This window comes from Neodiprion fabricii, chromosome 5, assembly GCF_021155785.1.
Source record: "Neodiprion fabricii isolate iyNeoFabr1 chromosome 5, iyNeoFabr1.1, whole genome shotgun sequence".
NCBI classification, from domain to species: Eukaryota; Metazoa; Arthropoda; class Insecta; order Hymenoptera; family Diprionidae; genus Neodiprion; species Neodiprion fabricii.
The window spans coordinates 19174648-19196179 of record NC_060243.1 but is presented as its reverse complement, the minus strand read 5'-3'; the positions used below and the strand labels follow the sequence as shown (position 1 = coordinate 19196179).

Here is a 21532-nt window from a genome sequence, read left to right as displayed (position 1 = left end):
TTTTATTTGTATTCATCCCCAAGTGAGAGAGAAAAATGATCTTGATGATAATGAATAACCGAAGATGGCACAGAATGATTAAATTTATTTAATCACGAAACGCGTGAAAAAATTATATTACACAAAATAATAAATGTTAGTACAGAAAGATCCTGAAGCTATCTAAAATAAGTGATCATTTTTCAAATCATTAACAATTGAGAATTACGTTCACGGACAATTTGGGGGAAAACAGGTAGTTCTAAAGCTTACGAGATTAGATAGCCAGAAACTACTAAAAATATGAGGAGTTAGTGTGATTCCTTTTTGAATTTCGTATTAGTGGTAACTCATAGAAGACCCAGGAAATCATTTTGGCATTGGGTAGTCATTCCTTCGGAATTTCTTTCGCGTTTCCCTACGAGAGAAGCTTATAATTTTGGAGTTAGGTGAAACTTTCGTAGATCGCCAGTATCGCCTCTGGTAAAAAAACTCTCGGTTTTCAGTATGGTTTCTATACTGAAATATACGATACCATATTTTGCTGAGCTCAAGAACGCTTCCAATTCCTGAAAATACCCCAAATCATTGATAAATTTCAACTTTGACGAAAAATTTCACGCGGGTTTTCTTTATAATTTTTTTCGTAGAATCGATTGGTGCAGTCAATTTTTCAAAATAATGACTTGGCATAATTTGTTTAAATAATTTTTTACAAACAATTGCAAATGTCATGATACATAATACGTATATTTTATTTTTCCATTTTGCAATAAATAGAATATTTAGTTTGGTGCTATCTGACAGAGTTTTTTTCTCGGCTTTAATGGGTTAATAATGAATCACGTAATCATAATTACAGCTGCTTATGCTTCATTATCCGTTCGAAAGGGACTACGGAACTGTATTGCTAGTGCTGAGTTTACGTCTGAATGACCACCTAAGTGGATAAATTAGTCTCCGTTTACCTCACATTTCTCCGCAATATCAAGAAAACCTCTGTATTTTTCAGAGAAAATAATCTTCAGTGTCGCCATTTACTTTGGATCTCGGCTTCGGATGTTAAACAACTATATTTATGAGATACAAATGAATGGACCATGTTATCAACCATTTGCAGCTTTTCAAAACCCCTGACATTCTATGAAACCTTGTGAAACGGGTTGAACTCGTTCGAAGTACCTCGGATTACTTGGGGTTAGCTCCGATACAGTGATACGGAGATAAATAACGTGAGATCTTCAAAGCATCCCGACATGATTTCGAATCTCTTAAAATCTACTGAATTCATTTCCAGTCTATTCAAGATCAGCGAAATCGACAGTAGCGGGATCCATAGGACGGACACCATGGATGCTTCGATTACTGTTTACCAAAATCAGACTCACGTCGAAGTAAACATCGTTCTGGGACGGAAAGACATCGATATACTTTCTAGCGAGCGGCTGGGAAACAGTTTTATCGTAGCAATAGCACAAAAACTTGTAGTAAAGGGTCTGGACCAGGCTTTCCAAACGTTCCATGAATGTCATTAGTGATGGGAGTCAACTGATGAGGTACGTAGTTGGATACGCGCTGTTGAAGAATGGATTATAATCCCATGCGTACATGACGCTGGTCGAGACGCCGACCACCGAAAGCTTTAGCTTGTGTGCCACTGCTAACAATGAGTAGCAGTTGGTCCCCAAGATCTAGGTGAGAATAAGGTCGTATTCGGTGTCAGAAGTGATGATGTTTTGCAGCTGGGGGAACCTCATCAGGCTGCAGAGTTCATTTGATATCTCCTAGGAAACGTGGTCTATTGCTTTTACCCCAACGTAAAGTGACTTCACCGTTGTTGGGGTTATGCTATTACTGTTGAACTCTAGCGTTCCTTTCAGGCTGATGTAGTTGAGTTCTCTAATTGGCTCTTGATGGGGAAAGTAACTTACAACGTCAACCGAGTGACCTGCACGTGTTAAACGAATAACGAGTGCCTCGAAAATTATGTTGTGACTTTTTCCCTGGTACCGAAATATCGTCAAAATTTTCACACAATCTGAAAACTAAATAGTTACTAAAATTACTACAAATTTCAAAAGTTCCATGATCACAACTTTGCGATGTTAGATTATCTCATATTCCCATATCAAGATCAACTTCATGAAAAACGAAAATTCTACAGTTACGTTGAAATGAAAGTTCGCGATAAACTGAATTTTAGAAATATTCAATAGGTTTCCTTTTTTTTTGGAGGATTTGAACAATTGCGGAAGACTCTGATAAATGACTGTTATTATGACGCTTTGCGTAAATCCAATTTCATCGTTTTTATTGTATTAACGGCAAATGATAAGGTATTAATGTAACACTAATATGGTTCAAGCACTTCTTTTTACCTCCATTTTGTACGTAAACTGATCATCTCTGTGACAGTAAGAAAAAAGAGCATTGAAGTACGGAAAAATGCACTTTTTCATCGTATTTTCAAGATAATACATCAGTCCAGTGAATTGCAAATAGTTGGCGCAAAATCGATAGAAGCTCCACTTCCGTTACCTGCTATAGCTATCGACCGCTGGAAAACGCTGAAAAAATGGATAAGAAGCGTGATTGAAGTAAGAATTCCCGTATGAGAAGCAAACATTCAGTCATTTGATTGAAAAAAAAATCGTTAGCAGAACAGCATTTCGTATATTTTTAGTAAAAATTAAACTAATTCGGAATAACCAAAAACCTACCTCAAATTATTTACATTATAAGGTATTTAAACATGCCGAAAAAACCAGACAGTTTGACAAAACATAATTTCCACAAGCTTTTTACATCATTTTCACATACTGCAACATTCTATAGGAGTTTTGCTTTTCTCTAACCCGATAACATACTGAGATTATACGTATAGGCGATGAAAAGAATTCACTTCGTCTCTATTTGTGTCAGATTCCACAGAGCTACGATCAGGTTTTTTACCATGCTGATTACGTAAAAAGTCTTTGAAATGTATGACCACTTTTTGAAATTCCGGATTGGTAGTTTTATATGAAGTGGGTAAAAAATGTTCGCAATATTGTAAATTCTATCACATTTCATTCATGACTCGAAATCCATTGGATAACGTGGATAAATAAAAATATGGGACAAGATTAACAAATCGTTTTGCTCACTTTCGGTTTCATTTTATCATTCGAAGTTCACTCCTGTCACTTTTGAAAATAGACGCGATAATCTCTGTTGAAATTGAAAAACACTTCCGGAATCCCTGAAAACCGTCGTCTGTGAGCTACACGCAATACACTTTTCGAAAGACCACGAAAATATCTGCAGAAACTCTCTCGATATTTCTTCTTTTTTTTTTCTTCTTCTTTTTTCTTTTCATTGTAAAGGAAGCTCATTTCGATTCTCTCTCTCCACTGCGGTGGTTGGAATGAGGGTAAAAAATTCTTACAATTCCAGGCCCTCGGTCTCCGAGACAGATCAGAAATACGGACCATTAGGCAACGTGCGCACGACTTTTCTTTAAACCCTCTCGTCACGCGAGCCAAGTAATACTGGGCTGGCATGAAGCTGACAGATGAGGATAAAATCCACGTGAGGCATGATCAAAGTACTTCGATTTCGTTTCGGAATCGCTCTTTTTTTTTATTGTAACTTATTGCGAAGCACGTGATCGTTTTACACAAAACTCTGTCGTCAAACATTCTAGTACAAGATTAAATGCCTGCTTGATAAATAAGTTTGTGACTAATGCGGGAAAGTCAAGCCAAAAGAAGCATCTTAATTGGAGAACGTTCGTCACTTATAAAATCACTTTCCATTCTCAAAGTCCAGAAGTGTATCCTTCCGCTCATGTAAAAAATCGATTCCTTACCGAAGAAATGGGCAAAACTATAAATTCACCGGAAGTGACACTTGTAGCTGCGATTAATATCATACCGATAACGTCTCCGCGACTTTCATGATTCAACTATAATGTTGAAGTCTACTTTTGTACCAGGCAAACTCTTTTTTCTCAATACATCTTGAACAACAATTTAAAATGTAGACTTTTGTGAATTTTCAACTTCCTTCCGCATAAGGTACATGAATTCTCTTCAAATGTGCATCAGGAAATGAGCATCAATACTGGAGAAATAGTCACCAATCTCAAAATACTTTATAACTCCAAATAGTTTGCTGTCTTCTGTTTCCCGACATTTCTGTCTTAATGATAGTGACAAAATTTCTCAAGTTTGAGAAATGAGTAGATGAAAAGTAATTAAAATATTAATATCCATATATTCCAATGACGAATTACAGTTTATGGCGATAACTATGGTCACAAAAATAAGTTTGTTCGTTAATGCTTGCAATTGTATCAAGAGATATCTTCGTTTGACCAAAAATATGATAACCCAGACTCCACATTTGTTTGCATAACAAATGGTATCGGCATATTGGTTTTACTTGGTCTTTTGTTTGCGCTGCCGCGATGAAGGCTTTGTCGTGCCAATAAAAATACCTAGTACTTTTCTGATTAAGAGAAACAGAACAATTACGACAAACGCCGCGGCGGTCAGTAAGAACAAAATAACGTCGATCAAGTAATACTGGAACCAGTTGAGGTGCAGGGCCGAAGACTTGAGTGGCTCGCCACCATTGCGGACGATATATTCAATCCAAAAAACTGCTTCGTCCAGTGGAGAACGTGGACGGTCCTTGAACAGCCTTGAAAAATACGCAGCATTTGACTGGTACTTTGGGTTTGTTAGTACCTCACTCAAAGCTTTGGAAAAGGTAGCCTTGTTGAGATCCTTGTAGTCAAGGTGAATGGCGAAACCACGATGCGCGTAACCCGCCACATTGAATGTCTGATCCGCGGCAAACGGGATTCCAATCATTGGAACTCCCGCGTGTATCGCCTCCTGAGTCCCCATCAAACCTCCGTGCGTAATAAAAGCCTTCACTTTTGGATGACCTAGAAGAGTTGACGAAAAATTAGCTTCAAGTGATTTTGCCAGTTACACTCTAATATGTGATCATTGTGACTTGAGGATTGTAATGTTCACTTTGACAAGAAAAGCACCCAAAGTCCATTTTCTCCATTCTGTGATATGTGGTAAACGCAATGTAGACATAAGAAAACATTAGACATTTGTTTTTAGGTATAAATTCCGCCGCTTAAGAGCTAAAAACCCTCCAAGTTTGCCCGTAAAAAGTAACCAAACTATTCAAAATGAAAAGTCTCGAATAGGTTGAGTCAAAAAAGAATTACGTCATTACCAAGGATTCCAAAAAAAGCAGTTTTGGAGGATTGCCTTGAGAGGTGGTTTGCAGCCCTGAAACGACTAGATTGGAATATAAAAAAAAGTGACAAATGTTTCTACGTGTGCTACATGTCGCAGAATGATGAAAATAGGTGACATGCAACAAGGGTACTTTCCTTGTGCGAGACGAAGAAGTAATTTGAAGGACTACTTGAGAGGTATTAAATCGATTCGAGGAACACTTACGGAGAACTGCGTACTGTGGTGCCCACGAAACAACTTTAACGTTGGGTGGAAACGGCTTAGGCAGATGGTCCGCGTTACCCTTCCAAAGGACATTGTAATTGGGAAGTTCCGAAAAACTCTCATATATGGCGGATATCCTATCCGACGAAAAGGTATCAGACCGCACCATTGTGCCCATGCTGAAGTAGACCACCCCATCCTTAGACGAGTTTAAAAACTCTTCCAGTTCCTAAGCAGGGTGACAGTGTTCATTAGTCTTACCGTAAATGTACTCATTATTCAATGCTTACCTTCGACAAAACTTGGGTTTCATCGACGTGCAGACCTGCCACTTCAACAATGGCTGGACTCCCTGGACGAACGCCGTGGATGCTGGGATGACTGTTAACCAGCATCAGGCTCATGTTATTGTACAAATCAGTCAACGGCGGCATGTCCTCGACGTACTGACGAGCCAGCGGATCGGATACTGTTCTCTCGTAATAGTTGAATAGGAAAATTGAATAGAAGTGAATGATGGTGTTCTCCACGCGTTCGAGAAAGCTCATCTCATTCGTGAAGCTGCCTAACTGAGACGGTATAAAACTGGGATTTCCATCGCCGAAGAACGGACTGTAACCCCATGAATACATGACCCCAGTTGTGACCCCGACGACTGGAATCTGCAGCTTGTGTGCCACGGCTAGGTAGCAGTTGGTCCCAAAGACCTCCGTCACCATGACGTCGTACTTGGTCTTTGTGTTGAGGATGTTCTGCAGTTGAGGGAGCCGCATCAGGTTGCAAAGGTCGGAAGGTTCCCGACCGCTGATAAAGCGAATCACGTTGTGAACTCCTTTCACCTCTTGGGTAAACGATACTGTTATGTTGTTCACGTAGAAATGTAGCGATCCCTTCAAACTTATATGGTTAAATCCTGGAACTGATTCCTTTGGAGGAAAGTGACTCACAACGTCAACCGTATGGCCCGCTCGCGCTAGGCCGACCATCAGTGGCTCAAACATTATGTTATGACTTCTCCCTTGGTATGGAAATATGCCGAGGATCCTTGCCGCGTCTGTGGCACAACAGGCGATCAGGAACACGAGTACAGTGCGGAATTCCATCTCTGCAACACAAACGTTCATAATCCGTTTATACGTTTTCGCATCATATACACTTCATACAAACCATGTTTTTTAACCAATTGTTAACTGAACCAATAAGCAGAACAACCCATAAACTACTGGCATTGCCACTATGTTCACGATGCAATGACATGACCAATAAGTAGATCATTCACGATCGTACACAATGGTTGTTCATACATCAATATTTAGTGTCAAACGCCACTTTGATACATATATACTGACAGTTTGAACAATTTTTTTGAAGATTTACCGATGTTTTACATTAGCTGTCAACCAATCTATCACCTTTTAATTTACGCGGGGCTTTTGCCCACTCAGGTTGGGATGAAACACGAATGTTATACTTGATCACAAGCAAGTACGGAACTGCACATGATAAGATTCTAGTAATTCTTGGTAGCCCAGCGTGATAACCATGTCTGTTTATCAGTAGAAAAAAAAGAAATGCCTTGTTCCACTCGATAGTTCATTTCTACTGGCACGGGCCCAGTATTATCTCACTATTTCGCCAAGGTCAACATATATCAGGCTATGTATAATTTACGAGCCGGGAGTAACAGGGATTAGAAAATAATGCAAAACAATATCTGGGCGGAATCGCAATGACCAAGCATTTCAAAAGGTCTCTGTTGATTAATTGTGTCTTTCTCACATGTAATGCTGGTATGCGTTGATACGTATACTGTGGCAGAATATTTAGAAGCGCACCTAGAAAGTGGCAATGAATTTTTCTGTGCAGGTTATTTCAATATTTCAAACCAAATCAGACAGGAATTGTCATTCTTATCCAGTGTTTCACTCAAATATGCTTCATTGATCCGATAATATTAAATAGTCAGTTGAATTAATCGGTTTTAACAACTCTAATTCATGTGTCGATCAGACTAACCGTATATCAACTATCAACGATTTATTTTATCGATTGAGAATGTTTAATGTGTAAGCGAGCGTGATCTTGGGGGCAACTGTTACACCGAGAACTCTGACACTAGTAATTGTCTCCTTCGTCACCAGCCTGACCCAATGCTCCGGCGATAAGCAGCATCAATATAGTCTTCTGGACGACCAAGCAATCGGTGTTGACGCAAGTCAGTGCTGAGCAAATGCCTATACAATAGCAAAAGCGAGTCAGCCCCTTCAACGTGAATTCAGCGTGTAACTCTGTGTGTAAATTATGATGTAAACAGTGGCGACGAAATTTTGCTGATCGTCAGAGAAGATAAGCTTGACCCTCTTCCACATCCAGTATATCGATTTTCACAACCTTCGAGGATCCGGAATCAGAACTACCTGCCAGTCCCGGAACTTCGTCAGTATGCATTTCTCGACACACACCATGGCGATCATTAAGAGGGTGGAAATGCCCAAAAAATCTTGTTAATAGCGAACCAAAATGAATAGAAGTGAGTTCAAATCATTTCTGTATTCCGAAATCAGACACTTGTGCACAGTTTGCAATTATTATTTTTAACAAGCATTTTATAGAAATGATCAGTACAAAGATCTTGACAGATAAATAATAAGCATAAATTACAATTATCCAGTATTATGAAGTTTTTTTCTTTTTTTGAATGGTGCGAGTTTTGGTACCCTTGTTAGTACGCAGAACTCTTTTCAAAACGTGGAATAAACTCAGGAGAAACAGCGTTGGTACAGCTAGCAAGAACAGAATAACGTCTATCAAGTAATACTGGAACCAATATAGATGAAGAGCCGAAGACCTGAGGGGCTCGCCTCCATTTCGAATGATGTATTCGATCCAAAAGACTGCCTCATCCAACGGTGACAAAGGACGATCCTTGAAAAGTCTTGAGTAACGTGCAGCATTCGATTGGTACATTGGATTTGTCAGTACCTCATTCAGAGCTTTGGAAAATGTCAGCTGGTTGATGTCGTCGTAGTCGATGTGAACGGCGAATCCTCTGTGTACGTATCCTAACACGTTAAATGCCTGGTCTCCAAAAAACGGAATGCCAATCATGGGAACTCCGGCGTGTACCGCTTCCAGGGTTCCCATCAAACCTCCATGGGTCACGAACGCCTTGACCTTTGGATGATCTGGGAGAATGAACAAAACGTTATAGATAGGTACTGGCGGTCCGTCATGCCTTCTTGACAATATCCAACTATCTTTGTCGCCTTATCGTGAATGGAAAAGTATAACCGAAACTAGAAGATTAATTTGAGACGAATGCTTTACGGATTTTGCAGTAAATCCTCAGTGAACTAAAATTTATCCCATACTCGATTATTACCTTCATGAACATAATAAACTCACTGAGAACTGCGTACTGCGGTGCCCATGGAATGACTTTAACGTTTGATGGAAATGGCTTTGGCAAATCTTCAGCATTACTCTTCCAGAGGATATTGTAATTAGAAAGTGCAGAAAAACTCTCGTAGATAGCTAGTATCTTTTCCTGTGCAAAAGTGTCAGACCTGACCATCGTTCCCATGCAGAAGTAGACAACACCATCCTTTGATGAATTTAAATACTTTTCCAATTCCTAAAAGTGATGAAAATCATTGCTTTTGCTACGAATATCTGAGTTTAAAAATCTTTCAACACTTCACCTCTGAAAGTACTTGAGTCGTGTCGATGTGAAGACCTCCCACTTCAACGATGGCAGGATTTCGTGGGCGAACACCGTGAATGCTAAGATGACTGTTGACCAACAGCAAGCTCATGTTATTGTACAAGTCATTTAACAGTGGCAAATCATCAAAATACTTTTTTGCCAATGGATCGGACACTGTTCTGTCGTAGTAATGGAATAGAAACTTTGCGTAATAATGTTCTATTGTGTTTTGCACGCGTTCGACGAAGCTCATCTCGTTCGTGAATGTCCCCAACTGAGACGGGATGAAACTCGGATTAGCGTCACCGAAGAAAGGACCGTAACTCCATGGATATATAACGCTGGTTACGACCCCCACAACTGGAATCTTCAACTTGTGAGCTACGGCAAGGTAGCAGTTGCTCCCGAAGACCTGAGTCACCATGATGTCATACTTCGTGTCTGTGTTTATGATATTCTGCAGCTGAGGAAGTCGCATGAGATTGCAAAGGTCCAGAGCTGACTTTACTGAAACGGAATGTACCATTCCGTAGATTCCGTTGTACCCCCGAGCTGAAGATGCTGTAACGTTGTTTACGTAGAAGTGCAGTGATCCTTTCAAGCTTATGTGGTTCAATCCTGGCACCGGCTTTTTCAACGGGAAATGACTGACAAGGTCGACTGTGTGGCCGGCTTTCGCCAGTCCGATCATCAGGGGCTCGAACATTACATTGTGACTTTTTCCCTGGTATGGGAATATCCCTAGGATTCTTGCTCCGTCCGTTAGACAAACTGTCATAATTATTACGAAGAGGGTGCGAAGTGCCATGGCTGTGAAAGAATGTGATTTACTTGTTTCGACCAACATGGCGTCGTCAAATAATCCCTGTTACATAATAATTTCAAAATTTCAGTTCAATAGTTATACTTCATTGTGATCACCGAAATTTTGGTACTGGAGTACTGTCTTGAATTTATCACATGAAATTCTGAAACCCGGTAGAAATAAATGTTCCAAAAACTGCAAACAGTCGGATAAAAATGCTTGTGGCAATGATGTAATAAGTATTTGAATATTTCGATTTGAAAATAACGTAACCTTACGGATGTGCGGATGTATTACATATCCCTTTTTTTCTGAACAAATCTAACAAAATCTATCACCTTAGAATTTCTCGCATAAATATTTACAAGTTTTTTTTTTTCAGATAAGTCAGTTGATCGGTCGATTTCTTGTTTTTGCGTGAATTTTATTATGTAACGGTGTATCAATTTATCGCGTTCACACAGTAGTCTATGTCTACTTCTATTGTGTAACGAATTTCTTATATTGGTAAGTCAGGTGCTATAACCGCATAATGGTGATGTAAATCTTATAATTATATAAATAGTTATACAGATCAAACTGAATTTTCATAAACTTTCCCAACAGGGTTCGAAGGGATTACACAAAACAAATAAATAAATAATTAAAATTCCATCTCGATGCTTATGTGCTAATTCGAGTTTTCACATTGATGATTGATGTGAATGACTATACGGATACTGACCGACTGACTATCCTCGCAGCCTCAAGATGATCGACACCACACGTATATGTGAGAACATGTGGCAATTGTAATAACGTCAAGCTTATTTGAATGAATTCATACGGTTATAAAAAAGATAATAAATATCGATACTGCAATACCATTTAGTAAATATGAACGTAACATGCCTATTGCAGCGAGTTCGCATCGCATTTAACAACCACTGATAGTAAACTGTTTCCGAAACTGGTCACTGATAATTTTTCGCCGCAACAAAGTGTACGTCGAATGCAGTATGAAGAAACATCTGCAACTCACAATTACTTGGGGAATAACGGAGGCGGCATCTCGCCTAAGAGTGAGTTTCAGACTGATTCCAAACTACTCAATTTCTGACCCGACCATCATTATCACTTGCTAACGAACCACCTTGAACGAGAGACTATGGCGATTTTTAAATCAATCGCATCTTAGAGGTAGGGGGCAAAATCCCGGAAGACCAAAAAGTCGAATGGTCGAAAAACCGAAATTTTGTGGTTAAAATTTTCATCGTTATATTTTTATTTTGTTCCGTCATACTCATAAGTAACGATGTGTTACAGTATAAAATCTTACGAAACGTATGTTGCTATGAAGTCTACTGGAATTTCATGGCATTGAAATGATGCCTGAAGCGAAACGGTTGCATCATAGTTTGAGATGACTGGCAATGACATTGCGATTGAAATATTATGCCATGTACGTAGCTCGGCGCTATAAAAAATAATAACACAAGCAATTCGTATGTGTGTAAAACGACGCGAAAGTATTCGTGTGATAAGGCGCATAATACAATGCTTTTTTCTGTAATATTTTGTTTTAGTACAGGCTGATAAACGAGTTCTTATCTAATTTCGAACCGTACTGATAGCTTAATTAACTTCGCAAACTGCTTTACTGATGGTACGTGTTTATTATTCGTAGTTACGAACTGATTAGATATTTTTTCTATCGGGCATAAATAATTCATACTTGAACCGATTTAGATACGAATTGAACCTTCTGATTAGCGAATGATTTGAATCCGTTGCATACGATTCTTAAACAGAAGACGTGACATAATATCATTGCGTATTCAAGAAATATCGGGTTATTCATACTTACACTGCAAATCCAAACGTGTTATGGAGCGTGTTATTTTAATAACATATATTTGTGTGTAGTAAGAATCTGATGTCTTAAAAGAACATACGTTGTGGCGATATTATAAATTCAAAAGTGTGGCTCGCTAAATTTTGCTTTGCTTGAAACGGCTTAGCATTTGAAAGAGTCTACGGGTAGACGTCCAACCAACCGGTTTACAATTCCCCGTAGCGATTGTTTAATCATTGTAAACGATAATTTCAAATTAAAGTAACACATCGACCTCGCCAGTAAACATCCGTGAAAAATAAAAAACAAAGCTAAGTTACGAGATCCAAGGAATCGTCAATTTTTACAGTTTTCTTCGCATTACGGAATCGCCGCGAAGAAAACTCAAGAAGACCGTGGATTCCAAATTTTATCAAAAGATTCGCAAAGTCACATGAACAATTACACGACGGAGCTGCTGCCGAGTATTAAATCAAGGGATAAGTGATTTTTAATATATTTATGACTGACGAACATTTTACATGATCACTATAGACAATTTTATATCCCAGTGTGAATTCCGGCGTATTTTATCTTAATTTATTTGTGAATGTTTGGAATGAATGTGTAATTTTAATCGTTTGAACAATGGATAAGATTTAAAGAGTTTTTGTATGTTATTTATATTTTATTTATATTCCCCTTATGTTTTATTTATATTTTATTTATTTTTAATTTTTTCCATTTATAGTCAATGTCACATTTATTATCGTACTCGTCATTTTTTTTTTTTTGTTAGCCTGTCTATGGATTTCATATTTTTTTCTTTTATGTTGACAATAGACTCAAATTCTTCACCGTTCCCTTATTGACATATGTTTTTCACCTCCCACATTAATCAGAATATAGGCAAAAACAAAAATAAAAACAATTATTTACAACGTCAACCGTGTTGTGTGTTCTTTCAACGCACATCGTGTATAATTCCAACGCACTTTATCCGTATTGTAAATTTAATACGCTACGACTGTGTATTAAAACCTTCATACGCAAAGCGCAATACGTTTTAAATGAATTAAAATAACACGCATGTGATCACTTGACACGATTTGGCCGATTTACACACTTCAGCCGCTTAAATAATGCGCAAAAAATACAATATTAGATAAACCCTTGGATTCGAAATATCTTTTCAAGCGAACGATGTCACGACGGTTGAAAAATATAAAAATATGGCTTACCGTACATTCATTACATAAAATTAATATTTTCTGTCTCATTAAGCCGCGTGTTATTTGAACCGGAAGTATCTTAATCTGAGACAAAAAGAGAAAATAAAGCATGTTTTACGTTAGATTAAAAATCCTTAAAAATATTATTAAAACCTTCAAATTTTTATTGTTATTCTATTTTAGTATGTTCGTAGAAGAGAGATATGCACAAAAAAGATTACACATCATATTCCATATTTCTTCTACATTTTAATTATTTATTTCTATATAGATACTATCCTGCAAATTCAGTTCGCTGATGACTGATTAATGGAATATATTTTTGATTGTGGACAGTAAACGAGGAAAACGGATGGGGAAATATTAAATTCTTAACATTTAAAACATGCTTCTGTTCATACTGTTCAGATAAATTCACCATTTAGGAGTTCAATTTATTTTCGTAATGGACAGTTCGAAGCACTGAAATTATAAGTAATTTCGTATCCACCAAAACAAATAAATCACTAACTTCTTCAAATGAGGGTAAAGAATCTTCATTGCATTCCGTTAAAATTATACTCCCAGAGTGATAGGAAGTTCCGTGAATAACAATTTTGGAAGATCGCATAATTGGATTTGTGAACCGTTCAGTTACATCAACTACTTCACTAAATATTTGAGCATACGGAAGGTTGCCGAGTACAACAGTGGGTTCAGAAGTGATATGGTCACCCCTGTATAAAAACTTTTTAAATGGCAGTAAGGGCGAAAAAAAGTTGTTCACTTAAAAATTTCGAGTGGTTACCCTGATGTACATCTATATGCATGAAAAGCGTTACACCCAAATCTGTACAATAAGCAACTTATCAAAATTTATATTTATTTTCAAAGTCATATTGAAATAACGCGTTTAAATTTGCAATAGTTACCTAAAAAGTATTAAAATAACACACCAAAGGTGTGTTACAAATTAACACACCCTAAAACGTGTACGAAGTGACTACAGGGAAATAACACATATAAACGTATAAGCATAACAGTTTTGGATTTGCAGTGTACCGAGTAAAATTGAGACGGCACATATCGCTGAATGAATAATTTATAAACATACCGCACAATTGAACTCTCGCGAATGAAAAGCATGTCGTCTATTTCGTTACGGCCAAATCTGCAGGGCTTTGTCACTAATTCTCGCATTCCCAGTAATCTATCAGCGACAAACTCTCTGGTATCTCGACGTTGTGCATTTCCATAATTCATCTCTTGGCACTTAATTCGACTTCTTGCGTACATGTGCGCGCGTATTACAGTATTCGGTGTCAAAGCGTCTTGACAGTTAGTTGCGAGAAAAAATAACGAGCGTGCCTCGAGGCCTCGGCATCGGGAGGTCGTTAAACGTACTGCGCAAATATTGCGATAGAGATTCATCTTTGCGGTAATTTCAAAATCTCAACAATACAAATATAAAAACAGACGTTTCAAAAATGGAGAGACAAAAAATTTTGGAAATGTTAATTGCAATTCGAGATTAGTTGTAGGTACGTCATTCGGCGATACGGTGGAAATTCGGGAAATATATTGCGTGTAGATAGTTGAAAGTATTTTTCAGTTCAACCATGGTTAATAATTGTAATATTACACCTTTATCTACCTACCTGAAAAATCAAACTCCAAGTTAACAGGGTTCGAATATTCTTCAGTTCAACGCAGTACGGAGTTGAGATGTTATGGTTTTACTGTTGTTGATGTCACTGGATCAACGTTGGCCGTTGAGAATTTGGGAAAAAATGTTCGACTAGAATCACTGTGATACAATAAGGTTCATTCTGCAGTCTGTTTACGATTAAAGCAACCTAATCTATGGCACTGAAAAACATTCACACTGATAAGGAAAGTATTTATAATTTTACGATTTTCACAATAAATTTCATTTAGTATCAGGTAAAGTGTATATTATTAGTCCGGAATAAAAATTAATCCGCGAATACAAGTCTTGTCAAAAACACTGTCGAAGATCGAATAAAGTCGTACGTATTGCCGAGAGTTGGGCATCCACTTTGTTGATGTATTATCTCGTCATCCGCGCTGTGTTTCATAACTACGATCCCATATCTTACATGGAATTATGTAATAGCTTTGATACCTAGCCTTCCACTCCTAATCGTTCACTTCTTCCACGTAACAGCAGCGTAAAAGATCCGTGAGGTGGCCAGTTGAAGAAAACAAAAAAATTAGTGAACGTTTTAGTTGCAAAGTTAGTTCAACCGGGAGCCTTAGTGTACTTCTTGAATTTTAGTTCGCACCTATTTGAATTTACTTGTCAATGTTTTGCTGTTTGAAAAGATAGTGTTTTTATGGGAATAAAAGTACTAAAATTACAACGGTAATGAAGGCACTGCTTCGAATATACGGAAAATTATGTGTAATTTTTACTTCTTTTTTTTTTACGACAAACTGACCACCACTTCGGCCGAGTCCCAGCTTCGCCTGATCACTGCAAATTTTTTATACCGATGCAAAATAATCCCGACTGTGTAACGGTTAAGTCTACTTACCAGTTGAAAGAAAGAAACCAAACCTCCGGCCACATCTTTGTTGATTTTCAAGGGCACGCACGTTTAGATTCGAACACGGACTTTGATCTCGGAAGATATTACACAACATGTAGCACTTCACATACAATTACATACTTATACGCTAACGAGTCTCGAGACTTATCATCAGCTTCAGGATTATTCGAAACTCAAGCTGTCACTATGACGAAGCAAGTTAATCTTCACGCTCTTGATATTTCCTCTACAGTAGAGAATGTCGTACGGATCATGAGCACGATTATGGACGCGGAGCAAAAACGAAACGAGATCAATTACGGTTGAAAAGGTCAAGTTGTTGGCTAAACAATAATATTGAACATGAAAACGTTAGTTCAACTACCTGTGATATTATACGGGTGAAAAAAAAGTTTTCACTATGACACGTTGTTACAGCGTGAAAAAGATTAGGACAAGGAATTCAATGTCGTCACCCATAGATTTTCATAACCTTGATCATACTCGCTTTTAGCCATCTGGGTACTTCATGCAAGATATTCTTCGGCGCACTGTATTTATTAGTATTAACTAGTATTGCGCATCATAAAAAAAAAAAAAACAAAAAAAAAACAGACAAAACCAGTTTTCTAAGCCAAGAAAAGGGCACCTATCGTATCAAAGTTTTGAAATTATCGTGTCTTTTAAAACCGATTATAAATGTAAAATGATCCGTGCGTCATTGAATTTTAATTATATCGGGAGGTTTTCTTGAAAGTACCTATTGGATTTATATGGAAGGAGGATGTTGAATGATGAAAAATCTACTGTCTATACAGAAAAAAAAATTACTTTTTACGAACAATTATTTGATTATTTTTACCTGATTAAATCTTTCCGTTAAATACGGTAGTAATTATTATTATATTTTTATATGATATTCTTGCATTGAGAAATTATGAGATCTATACTATTTTAATGTATTTCTTTTTCCCAAACCAATATTTATACTGATTTAAAGTTATTTTTGTTAGCATTATAATTTAAATTGTTTCAATTGTAATATTCAACGCTTTCTATTTCATCACAACTTTTCATTTTATTAAATAAGACATTTATTATAGTCCGAATGTATATATTAAATATTTTCTATAATTCCATAATTTATTTAAGAACAGTAGTATTTCAATTTGTGGAAATTAAATATGACTGAAGAAAATATTTCATTATAAATTTCCAATATCACATTTTCTTGACTTGAGAATTTTTGTTTTTTTCTTCGTAAAAGTTTTTTTTTCTAGCAGTATGAGATAGTAACCTAACTGCCGTAGGAGAATTTACGGAAATTTGTTTCCAACTCCAGAAATTGAAAATGTGCTCGCTCGAATCGCGTAAAAATGATCAATGACGTAACAAAGCCAAAATCAAAAACAATGAGAACATTCGATGAACATGCATCATAATGATGTATATCGGAACGTTTTGTCGCTTCAAACAAAAAATTTACCTTTGCAAGGTGATGAATGAGACGAACAATTATTATCTTCGACACAATTTGCTCAAATTTTTTTTTTAATTAGCAAATGTGATCAAGACAAGACACTGTGTGATGGCCAAGTCAAAACTGACAATTTTTTTTTTCTCTACCAACTAATGACTTCAAAATTGTATATTCTGTTTTTTGTACATAAAAATGTTCATCATAACTATATTCCATCAAAATACTGATTTTTTACCGCACGTGTCTTAGGAAATTTTCTTTTTACTTGAGGTTGCGTGACTTTTTGTACCAACAATAGCGGAGAGCGTTTTTTTGACGATCACGTAAACAATGGTAAGAACAATGGCCGCTATATTGATTAAGAATAGAAAGACATCTAACAAATAATACTGGAACCAGTTGAGATGGCGGCCCGACGATTTAAGAGGCTCGCCCCCGTTGCGGATGACATATTCGATCCAGAAAATTGCCTCGTCCAACGGTGACAATGGACGGTCCTTGAACAATCTTGCGATGCGCTCTGAGTTCGATTGGTACTTCGGGTTCAACAATACCTCTCGCAAGGCGTTTGAGAAACTTGCCTTGGTTACATCTTCGTAGTTCAGATGAACAGCGATACCTTTCTGAACGTATCCCATTATGTTGAAGGTCTGATCCACCATGAACGGCATTCCAACCATTGGAACTCCGGCTTGGATGGCCTCGATGGTTCCCATTAAACCTCCGTGGGTCACGAACGCTTTCACTTTTGGGTGGCCTGTAAAATTTATTATGGAGTTACAATGAAGTTGCAGACACTTCGTGATTACAGTATGAGCTTGTATGTCACTGGTAACAAGGTACTCAGAAAGCCATTAAAAAAGAAATTCAAAAGGTGTCTTGTAGACCAAAATTTTACCTCCGAAGGATACCTTTAAAACCGTAAGATGTCCTTCGTGGCTTTCGTAAGTTAGAAAATGAGTCATAAGGCATGGTTCGGAAATTCACGGGATGTTTTTAGACCACGAATTTTGACTGAAACAGTATATCCGTGCCTGATGACATTTCGATCCTAGGCGATTCAGTATTGGAAGGATGTAATTGGAACCGTGATCCAGCTACGTCGATGTGAAAGATATTGAAACTTGTACCATTGCGAAAATGAAACTTACGCAGAACTGCATACTGAGGAGCCCATGCAACTACTTTTACGTTGGATGGTAACGGCTTCGGTAGATCCTCTACGTTCCCCTTCCAGAGCACCTTGTAATTCGAAAGTTCCGAAAAGGACTCGTAGATAGCAGATATCTTCTCAGGATCAAATGTGTCTGACCTGACCATCGTTCCCATGCTGAAGTAGATGACACCGTCTTTCGAGGAGTTCAGAAACACGTCCAATTCCTAACGAGGATGGAAATCGTCAGCACTGTCACTATCAAATTCAACAAGAACTCATTGAATAGCTTACCTTGGAAAGAGCTTGGGTCTCGTCGATGTGTAGACCTGCCACTTCGACGATGGCGGGGTTCCCTGGACGCGCTCCGTGGACGCTGTAATGACTGTTGACGAGCAGAAGGCTCATATTGTTGTAGATTTCGTTCAACGATGGCAAATCTGGAACATGCTTCTTGGCAACTGGTTCAGACACAGCCTTTTCGTAGCTATAGAAGAGGTACTTTGAGTAAAAGTGGACTATCGTATTCTCGACACGTTGGATAAAACCCATTTCGTTCGTAAATGCCCCAAACTGCGACGGTATAAAGCTGGGATTCGCTTCACCGTAAAAAGGATCATAACCCCAGGAATACATCACGCTGCTGCCGACCCCGACCACTGGAATCTTTAATTTGTAAGCCACTGCCAGGAAACAATTCGTCGAGAAAACCTCTGTGACCATCAAATCGTACTTGGCGTCAGTATTGAGAATATTCTGCACCTGAGGAGTTTCGAAAAGACTGCACAACTGCTTTGATAACGGGCCACATATTGCACTAATTCCGTAGCCAACTGTCGTTGCTTGACGGGCAAGAGACGCTGTCACATTGTTTACGTAAGTCGGCAGTGAGCCTTTGAGATTTATATGATTATATCCTGGCACTGGTTTCGCCGGAGGAAAGTGACTGATCATGTCGATTGTATGCCCAGCACGTGCCAAACCAATCATCAAGGGCTCAAACATTATGTTGTGGCTCCGACCTTGATATGGAAACACCCCAATGATCCTTGCTCCATTTGTCACATAGCAGGCAGCCAAAAATACAAGGATGGCACGAGTCTCCATGGCTGTAAAAAGACTCTGATGAACATTTTTCAAAAACATATGGACCGTTATCGCGGTTCGCTGACTAGCGTGTGCTAGTTATTCTGTGGCTGCGACTAACCACAACGACTACTTTCGCAAGGTCAATGTGAAAAGCAGAATCTTATCACCATCCTTTGGAAATCATTCATACCTCAGACTCTAGAATATGCACGTGAATTACGAATAAATAACGCTTTAGCGGACAAAAATCCGACTGAACGAAGACAACGTACATTTTCTTATATTCCCAAGTAAATCAACAATTATTTTTGTGATCCGATTTCACTAAACATTTGAAGGAAAAATTATATCGCTACTAATTAAGTGAATTCCAATTGCACGTTGCATTCGCTTGTTGGTAACTGACTTTGAATTAAATAATAGCACGTTTGTCTTGACGATTACGATACAATGTTTATTGACCAACTAATTTGATTCACTCTCATGTGATGACACTGCTGCTATTGGATTGTTTACAGTTACTCACTATCGTAGTTGTACTTACTGATAGTTGGCGCTACGTGTTTACAAATGAATTCAGAAAATCCACTAAGTTTTCTTGATGATTTGAACTATTAACTGCACTGTATAACACGGTTTTGATTTTATTAAATGGATAAGAACTCATACATCCTTTCAAGCCAACGGTCAGTGTTGAACTGAGGTATGAATCTCATTACGTAATAACTTGATCCTCACGAAGTCTGTTTACGTCAGACGGGTGCCAAGTGTCTTTCGCTAATGGCTATGGTATACTTACTGTTAAGTAAGACTCTACAATTACGCTCGGAAGTAAGGTTATCAATACGAGATTTAGGATCAGAATTAAACAACGTCATGGTGATAGCGGTAATACCTCTTTATGTAACAAATGCCACGCTTGCGATAAAAAATGAAAACACATGATACACTGGAGTCTTTCGTCGATATCACTTCCGCCAAGTCTTGTCTGACGAATGTTATTGATATCAGTATCTACATATAATATAATATAATCTATAAACTATCGATTAGTCAAACTTTATAAGCTCACATTTATTACGGATTTACGTTACTGTCACTGGTTTTTTTACTATTCCAGCCGCAGAAAACACCACAGATCAGCTTCTTTCACGATTCGATTTAATTTCGGTTTCTCAACACCTCCACGTGAATTGGAAATTGAACCTTTGCCATTCGTGATGTATCCACGTTTTATATTGGGCGACAGGCGAACAAAAATAACTGATTCATTCCGAATTTATGAATTCAGTAACTGTCACACTGGCATCTGAATACAACAGATCGTGAGTCTCTGATATCGATACTTTCATATTATATCTGTTCTCGAGTATATACTAGAATAATTACCTTATGCCTAATGCTTGGATTTTCAATGAAAAAAATTTCAATAATTTCAAATAAAAAATTAGATACAGCAAAAAGGTCTGATCCCCCAGTGATGTTCCAGAGCATTGGAATAGTAGGTTTGCCAAAGGTATGTTTAACTCAAATGTTTATAAGTAGCTTATGGGGGGTATAGAAACGGGGTTTGAAATATGTAGCCCCAAGCCTTACGGATGGTAAAGATTCGGGTTTGGTGTAGCACAGTTTACATTTACGGACCTCGCGGCCTCGGTGCATGATCCATGACGTTCTTCCTATAACTCGCTAGGGTGACAGATTCGGTCTTTCGCCTTGAGCTTTCGAGACCAAACCCCTCTCATCCCCGTTTCTCTTTCGCACGCTACTCGCTCGCCTCGCGTTTCTCCCTCTGCGCATGCGTGCTGTTCGCTTACCCCGCGCCTACCATACATACATGGCGCACAGACTTCCGCCCTGCCATGATCCATGGCACGCAAAGGTTGTTCATATTAGATGCAATAGCACATACAGGCAACAGAAATAGTTTTTATTTTGACCAAAAATAAAGCAAATACAGAATAAAATGGAACACTTAAACGGGTCAAAAAACGAGAACCGGTCAGGGCTCCACTCAGTCGGCGACACATGGCTAACGAGACGCAAATAGTATTTTCCGTATCTAGGCCGTAAAGTAGCATTTTAATGATGGAGTAGAAGATTATGCGTCCACGGGCTGTCGAAGCCGGTTCGAGGAACAAACAATACTCACGAAGCCGTAAAACATTATAGCAGAGGCGCAAACAACATTTTTTGATCGAGTATACGTAAAGTATACGCCTATTTGGTTGTGTTTTCCGTTCGTCAAGTTGAACTTTAGGCTTATGAACACA

At 38.1% G+C, this 21532-nt stretch overlaps 4 protein-coding genes across 7 annotated transcripts in view; 1 reads left to right on the top strand and 3 right to left on the bottom strand.

Moving 5' to 3' along the window:
- LOC124183360 (retinal guanylyl cyclase 2) overlaps nucleotides 1–21532 on the top strand; it is a 141685-nt gene that overhangs the window by 31866 nt on the left and 88287 nt on the right. The window lies entirely within an intron of this gene.
- Nucleotides 3575–7026, bottom strand: LOC124183370 (UDP-glucosyltransferase 2-like). Its single transcript, XM_046571783.1, has 4 exons — nucleotides 6863–7026; nucleotides 5741–6555; nucleotides 5451–5679; nucleotides 3575–4915 (listed from the first exon to the last, which is right to left on the bottom strand). Exons 2-4 carry the CDS (start codon nucleotides 6551–6553, stop codon nucleotides 4401–4403), a joined length of 1557 nt encoding a protein of 518 aa, XP_046427739.1. The 5' UTR covers nucleotides 6554–6555; nucleotides 6863–7026; the 3' UTR covers nucleotides 3575–4400.
- Nucleotides 8003–15675, bottom strand: LOC124183362 (UDP-glucosyltransferase 2-like). Of its 4 annotated transcripts, none has more exons than XM_046571770.1 (4): nucleotides 14644–15675; nucleotides 9152–9966; nucleotides 8856–9084; nucleotides 8003–8635 (listed from the first exon to the last, which is right to left on the bottom strand). In XM_046571770.1, the coding sequence occupies exons 2-4, from the start codon at nucleotides 9962–9964 to the stop codon at nucleotides 8124–8126; spliced, it is 1554 nt and encodes a 517-aa protein (XP_046427726.1). In that variant the 5' UTR covers nucleotides 9965–9966; nucleotides 14644–15675; the 3' UTR covers nucleotides 8003–8123. The 4 variants fall into 4 exon arrangements, with proteins under 4 accessions (XP_046427726.1, XP_046427727.1, XP_046427725.1 ...); XM_046571771.1 differs by lacking the exon at nucleotides 14644–15675 and adding an exon at nucleotides 14100–14262; XM_046571769.1 differs by lacking the exon at nucleotides 14644–15675 and adding an exon at nucleotides 10686–11087.
- On the bottom strand, nucleotides 16755–20049 carry LOC124183366 (UDP-glucosyltransferase 2-like). The gene is made up of 4 exons (XM_046571777.1): nucleotides 19804–20049; nucleotides 18465–19279; nucleotides 18169–18397; nucleotides 16755–17774 (listed from the first exon to the last, which is right to left on the bottom strand). Exons 2-4 carry the CDS (start codon nucleotides 19275–19277, stop codon nucleotides 17263–17265), a joined length of 1554 nt encoding a protein of 517 aa, XP_046427733.1. The 5' UTR covers nucleotides 19278–19279; nucleotides 19804–20049; the 3' UTR covers nucleotides 16755–17262.